Consider the following 16,738-nt stretch of genomic DNA (forward strand, 5'->3'; position numbering starts at 1 on the left):
TTGTTATTTTATTTTATTATATATTAATTTTCTTTTTATAACCACTATTAATTTTTTTTTGGGGATAATACTAATATCAGTTCTTTTGTAAAGTATTTTATTACAGGTAATATATTTATTACGAAAAGGATTTATTTTTCTCTTTTTCTTTTTTTTTTTTTTTTTTTTTTTTTTTTTTTTTTTTTTTTTTTTTTTGTTAGATTTTAGATATAAAATAATGACAATTTTTATATTGTTTATTGATCGATCAAATAGAATATATATATATATATATACATTTTTTTAGAAATTTAGAAATGTCGTACATTAATAATAACAATAATACATTTATTTAATTTATTATTTGCATAATACATAAATCACATATATGATAAAACGTTGGGATTAATTATTAACAAAATAAATTCAAACATTATAAATTTAAGTTCGCTAAATGTATCCCTTCGTATGTGCATGATAAATTTCATGGATTTGGCTTGAATGAAAATTGATAAATCTTGGACGAAACAAAGCAAAAAAAAAATAAATAAATAAATAAATAAAAAGAAAAGAGAGGAAAAAAGCCGATTACAATAACAGACACGCCTAAGTATAAATGGGTTATCCAGAATTAAATATGGAAGACGAATCCATATTTATTGTGATCGGTGACGACAGGTAGAAGTGGATTTATTCTTGTCCAATAATAGAGTCGATAATAGTAGTAGTAGTAACAGTAGCGTAGTAGTAGTAGTAGTAGTAGTAGTAGTAGTAGTTTAGTAGCAGTAGTAGCAACAGAGTAGTAGTTAGTTACATATTAATCATTTCTCTCAGTGTTTCATCAGATCGTCGAACGTGACCGAGTTGTTGAACGAGATCTCATGAAAAAAGAATGACGAGAAAACCGACAATATAAGGATCGATCGATCGATCGATCGATCGATCAATTTTTTTCTGATCTTTATTCTTCGTCTACTTTTTCCTTTTTTTTTTTTTTTTTAATCCTCTTTCTTTCTTTCTCTTCTTATATTATTTTATGTCTTTTTTTTTTATATTTTTTTTATTTTTTGCCGTGATCTAGAGTTATTAGGTGTGAGTAACGTGCGAGTATAGTGAAAAGATCCATCATTGCATCCACGAAGGATTAGGTACGAATTTATGGTTGCAGGGATGATAAAGTTCTTCCTACGTTATTACATACGTACATATGTATATATTATGTACACCAGTACCTAGGAATTAATATATTCGATAAACGTTGTTACATGTTTTTGTCTTTGTCTTTGTCATACTTATTCTATTTTTATTTCTTTTTCTTTTTTTGCATACTGATGCATAATTTGTTAATACGTTATTGATGATGGATTGATGTATCCTTGAGAACAGAAAAAAAAAAAGAAGACAAAAAATTGAAAAGAGAATGGACGAGACATTAGGAAGTCTAGAAAGTGTTTTTTTGTTGCGAATCTTTATTTATAAGTTAATAAATAATTAATCTCTATATTTCTGTCTTTCTCTCTCTCTCTCTTTCTGTCTTTTATTTATCTACTTATATATCTATCTATTTTTCAATCAACCTATATTTATCTCTTTCTTCTTTTTGTTGAGAATCTTTATTTATAAATTAATAAATAATTAATCTCTATATCTCTCTCTCTCTCTCTCTCTCTCTTTTTCTGTGTTTTATTTATCTACTTATATATGTATTTATCTTTCAATCAACCTACATCTATCTCTTCCCTCTCTCTCTCTCTCTCTCTCTCTCTCTCTCTCTCTCTCTCTCTCTCTTTTATCCATTTACTTATTTATTTCTTTCTGTCCACGCGCCAAACATAAATAAGTCATCAATTTAACGATGCATCCACGTCAACGCTTGAAAGTGTCACTTCAATTAAATCCGTTAATCGTTATAGATCATCGTCTAATCGGGCGTTCACATCTCCGAGGAGCTATTATTTCTCATCAGAAAGAGAATGTGTCGATTAAAAACATAATGCTTTGAAACACTTTGTTTATTACAAATATATACATATTAATATACAAATTACAAATATATATATATTTTATGTGTGTATATATATATCTATATATATCAAATTGTGTATGTGTGTGTGTCATAATATATATAAATATACATTGTGTATATATATATATATATCATAATGTATATAAATATATATTATATATATAGCACTGATTTTTATCATAATATAATATAGAAGAAATAAAATATAAAATATAAAAAATATATATAACCGATTTTTTTTTCTTCAGGTATCTCGAATTTACAAAGACCGATCTATTGGAAATCCTGTGAGCATCTTCGTTACAAAGATCACTCACGCTGACATAGTATTCGGTAAAGGTTACGACGAAAATTACGAGATCACTGCGATAGATATGTTGAATCAATTTTGTCGTTGGCAAAAAATCAACAATCCCGATAAACCATCTCCGGAACATCACGACGTGGCCCTGCTTCTTACCAGGTTCGTTAAAATACAAAAAGATGGAAATTAGAGAGAGATAGTAAAGTCTTAAACATATAAATGATTTTTAAAATCAATTATTCTCTTTTCTTTGCTTTTTTTCACAAATTTTTTGGTCTCTTATGATTTCTATTTTTTTTTTTTCTAAATAATTATATATATATCTTATACATCAAATCTTTTTTCTTTTTTTTCTTCCTGAATTGTAAAACTACAAGCTTAAAAACTTTCGACTCACCCTCTATTAATATGAATTGTTTATAACGAAGATTATAACAATACATATATATTTATATATATATATATATACTTTTTTATTTTTTATATTATTAATTATATATTTATATCATTAATACATATTAATTAATTGTATTTAGAATTAAATATTTTATATTATCAATATATATATATATATATTTTTTCTTTTTAGACAGAACCTGTGCCTTAATCCAGGTGGAAAACGTTGTGATACACTTGGCCTTGCCGAGTTAGGTAAAATGTGTTCTCCAGATGCGTCCTGTGCAATCGTACAGGACAACGGTTTGGCTGCAGCATTTACTATCGCACACGAGATCGGCCATGTGTAAGTGAAACAAACACACAGCACACAAATATACACAAATATACACATACAAACGTATTTCATTGTCATCAATCGTTCATCTTCTTCTCCTTTTCCGCAACAATAAAATCTTAACAATACATCCCTAACAACAATAAAATATGTATGTGTGTTTGTGTGTTTATATATTAAAAAAAAAAAAAAAAAAAAAAAATAAGGGAAATGTTCGTGTTGAATTTTCTTTCTTTAATTTCCTTTTTTCTTATTTAGTTTAAACATGCCGCACGACAACGATTCAAAATGCGACGAATTTCGAAATCATTCGAGGATACATAACGTCATGTTCAGGATGTTGGACGACGAGACTTTCCCTTGGGAATGGTCTAGATGTTCTCGCCATTATGTTACAGAATTTCTCGAGTAAGTAATAAAAACATCGTTCGAGTATAGAAAATAAAATAAAATTCAAAATATTAATGAAGATCTTTTTCTCTGTCTCTCTGTCTGTCTGTCTGTCTGTCTGTCTGTCTGTCTGTCTGTCTGTCTCTGTTTTTGTTTTTGTTTCTGTTTCTGTATTTATACAGTCCCTGTCTCTACTTGAGGATCACTGTGCATAATAATAATCAACGAAAACGTTCACCCCCTTTTTAAAAAGTTCAATTTCTATCTTGGACAGGCGCGCAACAGTGATGATGACTCATTTATCGCTTAACTCAATAAGGAGACACGCTTTCTCGTTCCCTTATATTCGAGGATTAAATAAAAACTAAGAGAATGATTTGTCTCTGACAAAAATAATAATAATAATAATAATGTTAATAGTAGTAGTAGTAGTAGTAGTAGTAGTAGTAGTAGTTGTTGTTGTAGTAATAGTAGTAGTAGTAATAGTAACGAATCGACTCAATTTCAAAAACTGTTGTAGTAATACTGACATCGTTCCATTTAAATTGACCTAAGAAGTTCATTACACTCGCATTCAATCTAGACTGTTTGAGTCAAATCATACTTGAATATATTTCCATATATATATCTACTTGATATATATCAAACTGGTGATTATAATAATGATCTAAATTCAAATCATTTGAAATATTAAAAGATGTATATATATATATATATATTTTTTTTTATCTTTTATGTTATTTTTTAAATTTGTAAAATTATATAAATTGGATAATTCAATAGATATTTATGTGCTATACATACATACATACATACATACATACATTATATATATAGAAAAAATATATATAATGTTATAAACACATATATTTTTTTATAGTTAAATAATTAATACATAAAATTTATTATTAATGCATAAAAATATAATTCTATATTTTTTTTTATACTTAAATGATTAATACATAAAATTCATAGACATTCCAATTGATAAACAAAATCCAATATTTGCACATGCCATTTTTTTTCTTTTTTCTGTTTTCTATTCTTTCTTTTTTTCTTTCTTTCTTACAATCACAGAGGGACACATGTAAAACGAAATACGTTAATGACGTTACATACAATAACTTTGATAAAAATGAAAAATCTTCTTCGTTATTGTTAATTTTGTTTGAAACGGAAAACGCATCACGCAGTTCCATAGAGAAAGAGGTTTGAATGGATTCAGTTTGGTTGCGCGCTGTGAAGTGAGCCAGCGTTACAAGTTTTTCTCTCTCCTGAGGAGGAGGAGTAGGAGGAGGAGGAGGAAGAAGAAGAAGAAGAAGAAGAAGAAGAAGAAGAAGAAGAAGAAGAAGAAGAAGCAGAAGGAGGTGAAGAAGAAGAAGAAGGAAAAGAAGAGAAGAGAAGAGAAGAGAAGAGAGCTTCTCCCCGCTTAGGAATCCGGTTTCGCGAGATTCTAACCGAAGACTTATTCCGTCGTGCACACGGGGTGTTTTGTTTGTTAGGTTCATTTCAAAAAATTAAAAAGAAAAAAAAAAAGAAAAGAAAAGAAAAAGAAAAAAGGAAGAGAAAATATATAAATTTTTGGTATTTATTTTTGGATCCATCAATCTATTTATTCGATAAATATATTTTTTTTTCTTTTTTTGATATGAAAAAAAGAAAAGAAAAGAAATAATACCAATAAATAAACATGTATAAACATATATGTATATACATATATATATATATATTTATAGCAATATATACATATATATAAAACGTAACATAAACATATAACAAACATAATAACATCAATAAAGTCCCATAACATTAATTCCTCTTATATTATTTTCCAGAACGGATCGTGCCAATTGTCTTTTGGACGAACCCAGCAAGAGTATAAAAAAGCCGGATGCCGCACGACTCCCGGGAATTGATTATTCTCAGAACAAACAATGCGAACTGGTCTTCGGTCCAGGATCGAAGATTTGCCATGACATGGTGAGTAATGGTAAGTCGCAAACGTTCCTTCGAACGACTACAGAATAAGGAGCACTATTAGTTTAATTAACAGTTGTTTGTCCTACCTATTCCACGATCACAACCAACACGTCGTCCTCTCTTCCTCGTCCAGAAAAAAAAACAAAAAAAAAAAACTAAAAAAAAAACAAAAAAAAACAAAATGGACGAACGAACGAACGAACCAAATAACAACTAAAAAATAGAGAAAGAAAAAGAGAGAAAGAGACAGAAAGAAAGAAAAAAAAAAAAAAAAAAAAAATTCCGAATGACAAATATACAATTTGGATTGATGTAAACGTAAAAAGTAAATGAAACAATTGGTCGATTACCGGCCAGTCAGTGTGCAGGACACTCTGGTGTACCGCTCCAAGGTGGGGAGGTAAGTGCCGCACAGAATATACACCATGGGCCGATGGTACGAGTTGCGGGGAAGGAAAATGGTGTCAACGTGGCGAATGCGTATCCAAAAAGGATTTAAATCCTGTTGACGGAGAGTGGGGTCATTGGGGTTCTTACGGGGAATGTTCACGCACCTGCGGTGGTGGTATTAAGAAGAGATATCGCGAATGCGATAATCCACCACCACAAAATGGTGGAAATTATTGCGTCGGCGAGCAAGTCAATTACGAGAGCTGCGGGACCAAGGAATGTCCACCTGGTAGTCCTGATTTTAGGTATGTGAATAGGAAAGATAAAATAGGAATTAATAGCGTGATTATAATTTTGAAATAAATTGTTCATTGAAATTTTTTCAGGGAACAACAGTGTCAGGAATACAACAATAATAATCTTAATATACAGGGTCTTGCGAGGGATGTAAAGTGGCATGCTAAATATGCTCGAAGTGAGTCGAATTTTTAATTTATAAAATCTATGTATGTATGTATGTACGTACATATGTATATTTTCTATATAAATATAGAATATATTATATATTTTATATATAAATAAATTTTATACGTAAAAAGTATAAATATTATATATATATATATATATATATAAAATTGCAAAAAATAATTAAGTACAAAGCGGCATGACAGCATTAACCAAACTCGAATTACTCTAACGCCGAATCATTAAAAATCAATTTGTTTTAAACATATTGGATATAATTTGGAAATATTATATAATCACGAATGATTATTTCGATCAAAGAAACAAACGATTCTGTCTAATAAATTAAAATAAAAAAAAAAAAGAGAAAGAAAGAAAAATAAGGAAATTACAAAGTAAACGATCAAAAATGTTCTTTTTTTTTCCCCTTTTTTTTAAGAGAGAAAACAGAACTTTAATTAATTATTAATAAAAAAAGAATATCATCGAATGTTCTTAGATATTACATTTTATCATTGGCGTGATCTAATCGTTCGCTTCTGCATTGCATGGCTGGTTGGTTGGTTAATATTGTTCGACGTTATACACGAAAATATAATGTCGTTATTACGTTATTACAGTACAACCGGAAGATCGTTGCAAGTTGTATTGCCAAGTAGAGACCAATCAGTATTACATGCTTCGCGACAAAGTGATCGACGGTACGCCCTGCGGACCGGACACGTTTCATCTGTGCGTAAATGGTCGTTGTAAGCCCGCAGGATGCGATAACGTTTTAAATTCGACAGCAGAACTCGACACCTGTGGGGTATGCCGTGGTGACAATTCAACCTGCCAAAGAATAAATGGTTCTTACAATGTCACTGCATACGGATATAACAGAGTTACAAAGATACCAGCTGGAAGTAGCAATATCGATATAAGACAACACGGATGGTTTGAATTTCACTATGACAATAATTATCTCGGTAAGATTATTTTATTAATTAATAAATAGTAATAATATGCAAAATGATTTTTCAACTAATTTTTGTTGGTCGGGAAGATGGCGTAAAAAATAATTCCATCGCTTTTTTTTTTTTTTTTTCTTTTTTTTAATTCAATACATCCAAAATAATGTTACAAGATGGCCGCTTAATGGAAGATCTAAAAAGAAAAATCTTTCGTCAGCGATTAGTAAAGGGCTCGGCAAAATTAGGATAATGTGATAATCTATATTTTTTTTTTCTTTTTCTTTATATATATATATATGTGTGTGTGTGTGAAAATTTTACCAACCTTTGAGTTGTGGTATAAGAAATAATCAAATATATGAATTAAATATATTCGTAGCTTTACGTCTTGGAGAACATGGGAAGTATATATTAAACGGGGATTTCGTGATAATGCATCAAAAGGTCGTTGTATTTCCTGGAGTTACAATAGAATACAGCGGACCAAAATCAATCGTCGAGAGATTAAATAGTTCACGACCGATTAGTACGGATTTGATATTGGAAGTAAGTAATATTGAAAACGTTAAAACGATATAATATGATGATGACGATGACGACGATGATGATGATCTTATCTCGAATATATGAATATAATACCTACGTCATACAAGATAATATTTTTTATATTAAGTATAATATTTTTATTAATATTTATTTAATATTAATATTGAAGTATAATATTTTTTTTATTTCAGGTATTATCGGTAGGAATGTTGCATCCACCGCAGATAACGTACGAGTATACAGTCCCCAAAAAAATATTGAACAGTTATAAATGGGTATTGCGCGATTGGTCGCAATGTAATCGTATGTGTCAAGGTACAAAATATCGTAAAGCTGAATGTAGAAGTACGGAGCACGAGGATGTCGTCACTGAGGATTATTGTCGTACGGAGGATAAGCCAAGGGAAGAAAGTCAAATGTGTAATGGACATTGTATGTTGCAGTAAGTTTTCATCAAAATGATATAAAGAATAATACGAAAGAGAGTAAAGAATAAAGAGGGGAAAAACAGAGAGGATCTCTTTGACAATGGATTTTAAAGCGACGTGTAAGAAAAGGAACAAAACAAAAACAAATACTTTACTTTCAGATGGCAAATCACGTCTGAGTCGGAATGTTCGAGTCATTGTGGTCCAGGAACTCGTACAATTACGTCACGATGCGTACAAATTCTTTTGTATTCCAATCGTTCGCTACGTTCATTACCAGTACACCTGTGTTCTCATTTGGAAAGGCCTAACGAGTTGGAACCGTGCGAAGGACCCTGTAACGACGTTCATTGGAAATACAGTGAATGGGGAACATGCAGCGTCACATGCGGAGGTGGTATTCAATATAGAATGGCAACGTGCGTTGACTCGAACGATAGACAAGTATCCGAGGATACTTGCGCTGGTCAAAAAACACGCTTGAAGAATATCTGCGGACAAGAGGCTTGTCCAAAATGGGCATTCGGTGAATGGAGCAAAGTAAGATTTAGATAAACGGATTTCTTTTTTATAGATATGTAAATATTAACCGTAACCTCGTGTATATTTCATACGATATAAAGGTCATATTTATGATAGTGCTCGGTCAGCTGTGGCATTGGAGAACGTCATAGAGCTTACTGGTGCCATGTTGAAAATCGTATCGTACCTCATAGCAATTGCAATGGCACTTTACAATTATCGGTTAAGGAGCCATGCGACGCAGGACCCTGTTACTCTTGGCAAACTACCGATTGGAGTCCGGTAAATTTTTTTTTTTCAATAATTACAATAAATTGTAGTTTTCTGTGTATAATGTACTAGGTCGATCAAAAGTTCTTATGTCTGAGATAAACAAATGCACGTGATTGATTGATTGATTGATTGATTGATTGATCGATACGGAGATGTATTTACGATCTTCGAATATTAACGTGATCCATGAGAAGTGATTCATGTAAATAATGATTTCTAAATTCGACGATTAAATATGGTTCACCAGTCAATATCTGGAATTCTTCTCATCTATCGTTTATATAGCAAGAGAATATTCGTTTTGTTTACAATTTTAATGCTCCCATTCTATATTAATAAGTTATTAACTTTGGACTTTATCACGTTTGCTCAGTGTTCCGCAACCTGTGGAGAAGGAATACAAACGAGGAACGTTGTTTGTAAAGGTACAGATGGATCGACCAATGATAAATGTCTGTCATCCAATAAACCAGAAGATTGGATTTCCTGCGTATTAAAACCTTGTCTTACAGGGGTAAAATCGACTCATTTTCTCATATATATTCATCATGTTTGAAATATTTTTAAATCAATTTAATCGCTGATATGTTTCCACAGACAAATCCAATTATATATTCTGATCCACCGCATGAAGATCCCTATCCTCAAGACAACGAGATAGATAGCAATGGTATTACTTTCCGTTCTGTTTATCAATGGATTACTGGACCCTACGGAGAGGTTTGTTCTATTTTAAATTACAACTATAATCGTTATAATAAACAAATATATATATATATATATATTATTTTTATTTTAAATAAAGTGTTCAAAACCATGCAACGGAGGGATCATGACAAGGCTAGTAAAATGTATATCAATGGAGACAAATGCGTATGTTCATGAAAATTATTGCAATTCTAATGAACAACCAATCAGTACGATGACCTGTAATCATCATCCATGTGCAATCTGGAATACTGGGGATTGGAGCGAGGTATGATACATGTGAATCGAATAAAGTTCATTGATAAATATTCTGTCGCTGAGATAAGTAGATAGATAGATAGATAGATAGATAGATAGATAGAAAATATTTTTTCTAATGAATTGATTTTCTTGTCAATTTGCTTATACAGTGCAGCGTTACATGTGGTAATGGAATCCAACGTCGACAAGTACGGTGTCAAAGTCCATGGGGAGAAGTTTTACCGGACAAGGAGTGTTCAAGCAGTGGGAAGCCTAAGGTCTCCAAGGATTGTCGTAAATCTTGTCTTACGAATAACAATCAGAAGAATCAGAATAATTATCATTTTGAAGTTAGCATCGTTCGTAAATGGAAGATATCCAATTGGACTACCGTAAGTAACCAAAGTTGTCTCATACTAGACCGCATTTATACTTTTAGAGATCCTAGGTGCAATCATTGTTATGAGACCTTCAAACAACAAGTGTTTATTTCAGTTAATCAAATTCATATTTTTTTTTCACATTTTTTTCTTTTTTTTTTTTTTTTTTTATTGTTTATAAAGAAAAAAGTTGAACATTGTGACTCTATAAAAAATGACACCTCAGGTTGCACCTAACATGCTTTATGATAAATGCGGCTCTGATCTTGATCGAGTGAGAATTCTAGCAAACAGAACAAAAGACAAAGCGAAGCAAGATAGAAATTAATCCTAATATTTCCATATATAAATATGGGAGTGAGTATCACCTCCATTTTATAAAATAGGCATTTGTGAGAAAGATCGATCTTCAAAGCCCGAATAGTTTGTATATTTTTGTATTTTTATAATCAACCCGTATTAACTTTAACGAGACTTTATAGAGAAATAATGGATCAATCTTTTCTCACGAATCCTAAAAATATTAACGTTATTATTATTCGCTATTATTTTTCAATCGATCGTTCGAAATCGTTTCATTATAATTTACTACTACAGGTCAAAGATATACCTTGCAATGTATAAAAATGAATGTCGATGTTGTAAGTTGTTTTCATTTAAAACTGTGGCTTCAGTTAAAACTCTGGACGATGATGATTAACTATACTTGATTATATAAATACATAATAATAAATGCATCCGCGTTGTTGTGCTGCATTGTTCCAAAGAGCCTCGTATGACGTGCGCATATATATTCATCGTATGTACTTCCTTTCTTCTTCTTTAGTGAAAAACTCAAAATTTTTTTTATATATATAATCAAAAGAACGTACGAATTAGATTAGGTGTTAGAGAGAGAGAGAAAAAAAAAGAAAACAAAACAAAACAAAAAAAAAAAGAAAAAGAAAAGAAAAGAAAAGAAAAAGAAAAAGAAAAGAAAAGAAAAGAAAAGAAATTGTGAGAAGATCAATGAGGTATAGGATGGCCAAGAAATATAAATATTTTCCAGTGTACAAAATCATGCGGCGGTGGAATAAAAAGACGAAGAGTGGAATGCATGATGAGCAGAGGAAAGGATGGACCAGAAGTACCAGTGAACGACGAGCAATGCACAAAACTAGCTGGCCTAGAAAAGCCAAGATCTCAGAGACAGTGTCAACGTATTCCCTGCGATTATTCTTGGCAAGAGGGCACCTGGTCGGAGGTATATCCTCCTACCTCACAACCACCACCTCTTTTTAACTTTCCCTCGGTTAAATGTTTCATTTTCATTTATCGTCAGAATTTGCTCATTCTATCTTTATTTCTTTCTTTCTTTCTTTCTTTCTTTCTTTCCTTCTTTCTTTCTTTCTTTCTTTCTTTCTTTCTTTCTTCCTTCCTTTCTTTCTTTCTTTCTTTCTTTCTTTCTTTCTTTCTTCCTTTCTCTCTTTCTTTCTTTTTTCTTCCTTTTTTTTTCTTTTTCTCTTTTTTTATTCCACGACGATATCTCTGTGTATAGGAAAATTATATAGAGACTTTTGGTGAACCGTACAAATTTCTAAATTCCATGACATGTTTTCTCTTTTTCAAAGTGACTCATAATCATAATAAGGATCAATTAGAATCAGTTTTTTTTATTATCTATTAGCATGTTACTAAATCAAGATATTGTTTCGATATCAGAGATTCCCAAAGTGTGGGACGTGACCCCATCGATGAGAGTCCTGTTAAATATCAAAATGTGAGAGTAGAGTTTGTATGTACATTAGGGATAATTTATTAATTAGGAGTGAATCCTGACAAAAGAATTATTGTTTTCAAAAGTGAATAGGTCTCGGCCCATAAAAAATTTGGGAAACCCTGTTGTTTCGTTGATCATTTCCATTGAGGATCATTATCGTTCCTATTTGTGAATAGAAGGATGCATGACGGCTGACATTTATATTCTGGCACGTTGAATTAATATCTGATATTGGGATGTTAACGATTGTTCAATTTACACAGGAGATACAAATTATTATTGGGAACATTGTTTAGGCTCCAAGCCTACATTTATTTATTTATTTATTTATTTATTTATTTATTTATTTATTTATTTATTTATGTCATTTCATTTCTTATTTCGTTCTTCATCTAATTTATGTGAACTGATAGAATTTACTGGTTTCTCAATGCATGACGTATTGTTAGATCGCTATCTCTATAAAAGCAATATTAATATTTGATTATCTTTATTTTCATTCATGTAAGAGAACATGATTGTTAAAAAACAAAATAGAATATATATATATATATATACACACATCATGCATATGTTCCCTGTAATTTATCAATAAATAAAGATATTTGCCATATAGTCAGATTTTAATAATAAATCTATCTACACGATACATATATGATCTAATGATGGCAAAATAACTCTATGATTGTTTATTTTGGGTTGTAGCATGAGCATGTGAGGATTTGTTATGTTACTTTGTTCTGTGCTTATGTTATATGTGTGTGCGAATAATGAACATTTGTAATAGAATAAAAATAACAATACGCATGAACCGGTTGATTATGAAAATGGTCTACGACTAAATCATTTTAGATATTAAAAGACACACACACATATACAGATTTTTTCGAGGAATAAATATACCTACTTTTTTTATATTTTTGTTTAATTATAGAGAATATTATAAAATATTGCAAATAGAAAAATATATGAGATAGAGATCAATTCCATAAATCACTGGTTGACATGTATTAAAAAAACTCACAATATATTTATTATCATATTTTGTCATAATTGAAAATAATATATAATTTTATATATTTTCCAAGTGTTCAGCAGAATGTGGCAATGGTGTACAACGACGTAACGTAACGTGTCATCGAGTTAATCATTATGGTTGGACAGATCCAACAACGACTGAAGGTTGTCCGATGAATAAAAAACCTGAAACCGAACGAATGTGTAAATTACGTGAATGTAATGATAAATTTTATTGGAGGATCAGCAGTTGGAAGAAAGTACGTGAAAATTTTTTCTTAAGTATTTGTACAAATTATAACAACTTTACGTCCTCTATATATACATACATATATACATGTATATATATATATATGTGTGTGTGTGTGTGTGTCATTAATTAAGTATATTATTTAATTATTACAATTAATTATTAATAATAAATAATTAATTAATAAGTTAATTACTTATAAATAAATTTATAGTTTAAAAAAAAGATAAAAAAGATTATAGTTTTTAAATTATAAATTTATATATTTATATATAAATGTATAGTTTAAAAAGAAAATTATAGTTTAAATATCATTGACTGGTAATTACAAAAATAATAATAACAATTATTGTCTACAATTAATTATACAATTCTAATGTAATTACAGTGTGATCAACCATGTGGACGTAAGGGTAGACAAGAACGTAAAGTATTCTGTGTCAACAAAGCCGGTAGAACCGTATCGAAATCAAAATGTCCAGAAAGTTTTAGACCAAAAAAGAGACGCAGGTGTAATCAACGAAAATGTAGCCCATTAACTTGTCTCGAGGCAAGGAAACGTTTCTCGACGACCAAGGATGGAGAGTATCCTCTTAGTATAGGTGGAAAAACAATGTCGATTTATTGTCACGAAATGTCGACTTTCAAGCCACGAGAATATTTAACATTAACAGCTGGAGATCAAGAAAATTATGCTGAAATATATGACAAGAGGTATTACAATCAAATATATAAAAAATATATTTGTATTAGTTTTTCAAAAGTTCTTCGATGATTTTATGAATCAATTACTTCTTTTTCTCTTTTCTTTCTTTTCCTTTCAAATTCTTTCAAACTAATAATTTATTATTTCATACAGTTAAACTGTCTAGCTTGTAAAAAGAAAAAGTAGGAACTTAAGAGAGTTTCTCAAAAAGAAAATCAATCTAAATATAATTCATTTCAGAGATAAAAGTAAGTAATTGATTTTTAAAATCTCCTAGGAAGTTTTACAATCTATATATAACAAGTATAAAATTAAAATTGTAGTATAATGTTTTAAGAGAGACAATGGTAAATAAAAATCTGTTTAATTGTTTCCAAAAAAAAAAAAAAAAAAAAAAAAAAAAAGGCTGAAAGATCCAGAAACATGTCCTTTCAATGGAGAAAGAAACGACAGCTGTAAATGTTTCACTACTGACGGGACAATATCGGGTATAACCATGTTCAAAAGAGTACGTTTGGATCCTATCAAATTATATATTATAGGTAAATCAAATATATTCATTAATTTATTATTATTTTAATTAATATGATATATAATATTTCATAAAATATAAATACTAGAAAAAGAGAGAGAATTATCTTTTTTTTTTTTTTTTTTGAAAATTAATTTACAGCCGACGATTATACGTTCTCTCAAACGAAAGGATCGCATCGTGTGGAATTTGGTAAAGCCGGAGATTGCTATAGTACTCAGAATTGTCCTCAAGGTCGTTTCAGCATTAACTTGAGTGGTACACACTTAAGTTTGTCTAAAGAAGTTACGTGGACTACGTCAGCCTTTAGAACGTTTTATTCGATCAATAGAATAGTAAGTGTGATTTAAAAACGACAACGATAATCCTTTATAACTTTTATAAACATTTATAAATATCAATCGTTTATAAATATCGTTTATAAATATCATTTATAAGTGTATCATTATGAATATCATTTTTTCCAAGAGTTAGAAAAATAATTTGGTGTAAAAATTATAAAAATTTTTTTACTTTTCGTAAGGATTTAAAGAGAAAAAGTTAAGAACAAAATTATAACTTTCGTTACTTTTTTTTTTTTTTTTTTTTTTTTTTTTTTTGTAAGAATCAAAAAGAAAAGAAAATTCAATGAAATTGATCGTTTCAGAATGATCAACAAGTTATTGGTAAATGTGGTGGTTATTGTGGATTTTGTATACCGAAGACGGGCTTGAAATTAGACGTTTTACCTCCTTAGCTAGTAAAACATTTCGTTTGATTACTTGATACAGGTTTGTATTTTAATTTTCTATATATATATATATATATATATCAATTAATGCTAAAAACATTCAAAAAATGTTTATAATATTTATATATAATTATTATTATATAATATATAATAATAATAATAATAAAAATAATAATAACATAATAATACGTACATATACATATATGTGTGTGTGTGTGTGTGTGTATTATATAGCAAATTAAAAATTAAATATTAAATAATTTTATTATACCTATACGTACAAAATAACACATAGATCTATATATCTTTTTACAGTTTCAAGAAAAAACTGGAGGAATTTCAAAAAGTCTTCCAAAACGGAGAAGCGTCTCTAAAAAAGAAAATAATTGGGGATATCATTCGACCGAGAGTTGCCTAAGAATGATTACTTCTTATCACCATATTTTTTTTGTTTTTTTTTTTTTTTTTTTTTTTTACTAAAACAAAAAAAAATCTTTTATTCTTTGCTAATACGCATTGATGAAAATCCAGCAGAAAGTGGTGAAAGAAGAATAAATGAAGAGACTTGCGTCACAAAACAAAACAATTATATATATATATATATATATATACATGTATATATATATATAAAAGAAGGATAAAACGAAGCGTTTTTTCGAAGCATCGTCATTTTTAGTTATCTATCGTTTTGCCAAAGAACTGGAGAAAAAGAAAAAAAAAATGGATAACGACGTACACAAGTACATACATATGCGTCATCATCGTGACTAGGAATCATTAGAATCATGTTCATCGGTATATATAAATATAATAGATTGAGGGACTAAATCAATCGTCACTGCCTCATATTTTAAATCGTTTCTCTTGAAAAACGAATTGTCCGTATGCTCTCTCTTTCTCTCTCTCTTTCTCTCTCTCTTTCTCTCTTTCTGTCTTTCTCTCTCTCTTTCTCTCTGTTTCTCTCTCTGTCATACGAAAAAGAAAAGCTAGAAAAAATAAACAAACGAATAAATAAACGAGGTGGACCAAAATTTGTTCTTGAAGATTTTTGGAAAAAGTCAATTACACTTTTCCAAAATCAAACTTTGCATTAACGGATTGTCCAAGATTAATTTTGGATTTATTTTTTTTTTCCTCTTGGATCTCAAAATCGTAAATCTAATTTATTATCAGAATTGCAGATCTGCTTAGAAATAATATATTCTCTATAAGAAGCAATTGAATTGATTTTGAAAATCGTCTGATAAATTTCGGTCCCCGAAATCCACCTGCATAACTGACTTAACTTGATTGCCTTGACGCACTGCCATATACAAACGCTATAATTGAAAATAGAAAAGAAAAAGGAAAGTAAATTAATAGTGAAAGTAATACTTACGGAAGAAAAATGTTGTAAAGAAAGGAAAAAAAAAAAAAAAAAAAAAAAA

At 29.7% G+C, this 16,738-nt stretch overlaps 1 protein-coding gene across 4 annotated transcripts in view; it reads left to right on the forward strand.

Annotated features, from left to right (window-relative positions):
• Positions 1-15,776, forward strand: part of LOC122637528 (A disintegrin and metalloproteinase with thrombospondin motifs 9) — a 106,360-nt gene extending 90,584 nt beyond the window's left edge. For 2 of the 4 annotated variants that reach the window (XM_043829710.1, XM_043829713.1), the window contains 22 exons: positions 2,254-2,468; positions 2,899-3,051; positions 3,301-3,450; positions 5,268-5,422; positions 5,774-6,107; positions 6,189-6,277; positions 6,888-7,235; positions 7,600-7,766; positions 7,958-8,208; positions 8,356-8,734; positions 8,834-8,998; positions 9,363-9,503; positions 9,587-9,709; positions 9,795-9,965; positions 10,108-10,329; positions 11,366-11,560; positions 13,165-13,353; positions 13,732-14,057; positions 14,455-14,591; positions 14,723-14,916; positions 15,228-15,351; positions 15,627-15,776. In XM_043829710.1, the coding sequence (XP_043685645.1) occupies positions 2,254-2,468; positions 2,899-3,051; positions 3,301-3,450; positions 5,268-5,422; positions 5,774-6,107; positions 6,189-6,277; positions 6,888-7,235; positions 7,600-7,766; positions 7,958-8,208; positions 8,356-8,734; positions 8,834-8,998; positions 9,363-9,503; positions 9,587-9,709; positions 9,795-9,965; positions 10,108-10,329; positions 11,366-11,560; positions 13,165-13,353; positions 13,732-14,057; positions 14,455-14,591; positions 14,723-14,916; positions 15,228-15,317 (4,194 nt within the window). In that variant the 3' untranslated portion in view covers positions 15,318-15,351; positions 15,627-15,776. Of the gene's footprint in view, positions 1-2,253; positions 2,469-2,898; positions 3,052-3,300; positions 3,451-5,267; positions 5,423-5,769; positions 6,108-6,188; positions 6,278-6,887; positions 7,236-7,599; positions 7,767-7,957; positions 8,209-8,355; positions 8,735-8,833; positions 8,999-9,362; positions 9,504-9,586; positions 9,710-9,794; positions 9,966-10,107; positions 10,330-11,365; positions 11,561-13,164; positions 13,354-13,731; positions 14,058-14,454; positions 14,592-14,722; positions 14,917-15,227; positions 15,352-15,626 lie in introns of all 4 variants that reach the window. The other 2 variants (XM_043829711.1, XM_043829712.1) reach the window with 2 other exon arrangements.
• The last annotated feature ends 962 nt before the right edge of the window (positions 15,777-16,738 follow it).

This window comes from Vespula pensylvanica, chromosome 2 (assembly GCF_014466175.1).
Source record: "Vespula pensylvanica isolate Volc-1 chromosome 2, ASM1446617v1, whole genome shotgun sequence".
Classification (NCBI taxonomy): Eukaryota; Metazoa; Arthropoda; class Insecta; order Hymenoptera; family Vespidae; genus Vespula; species Vespula pensylvanica.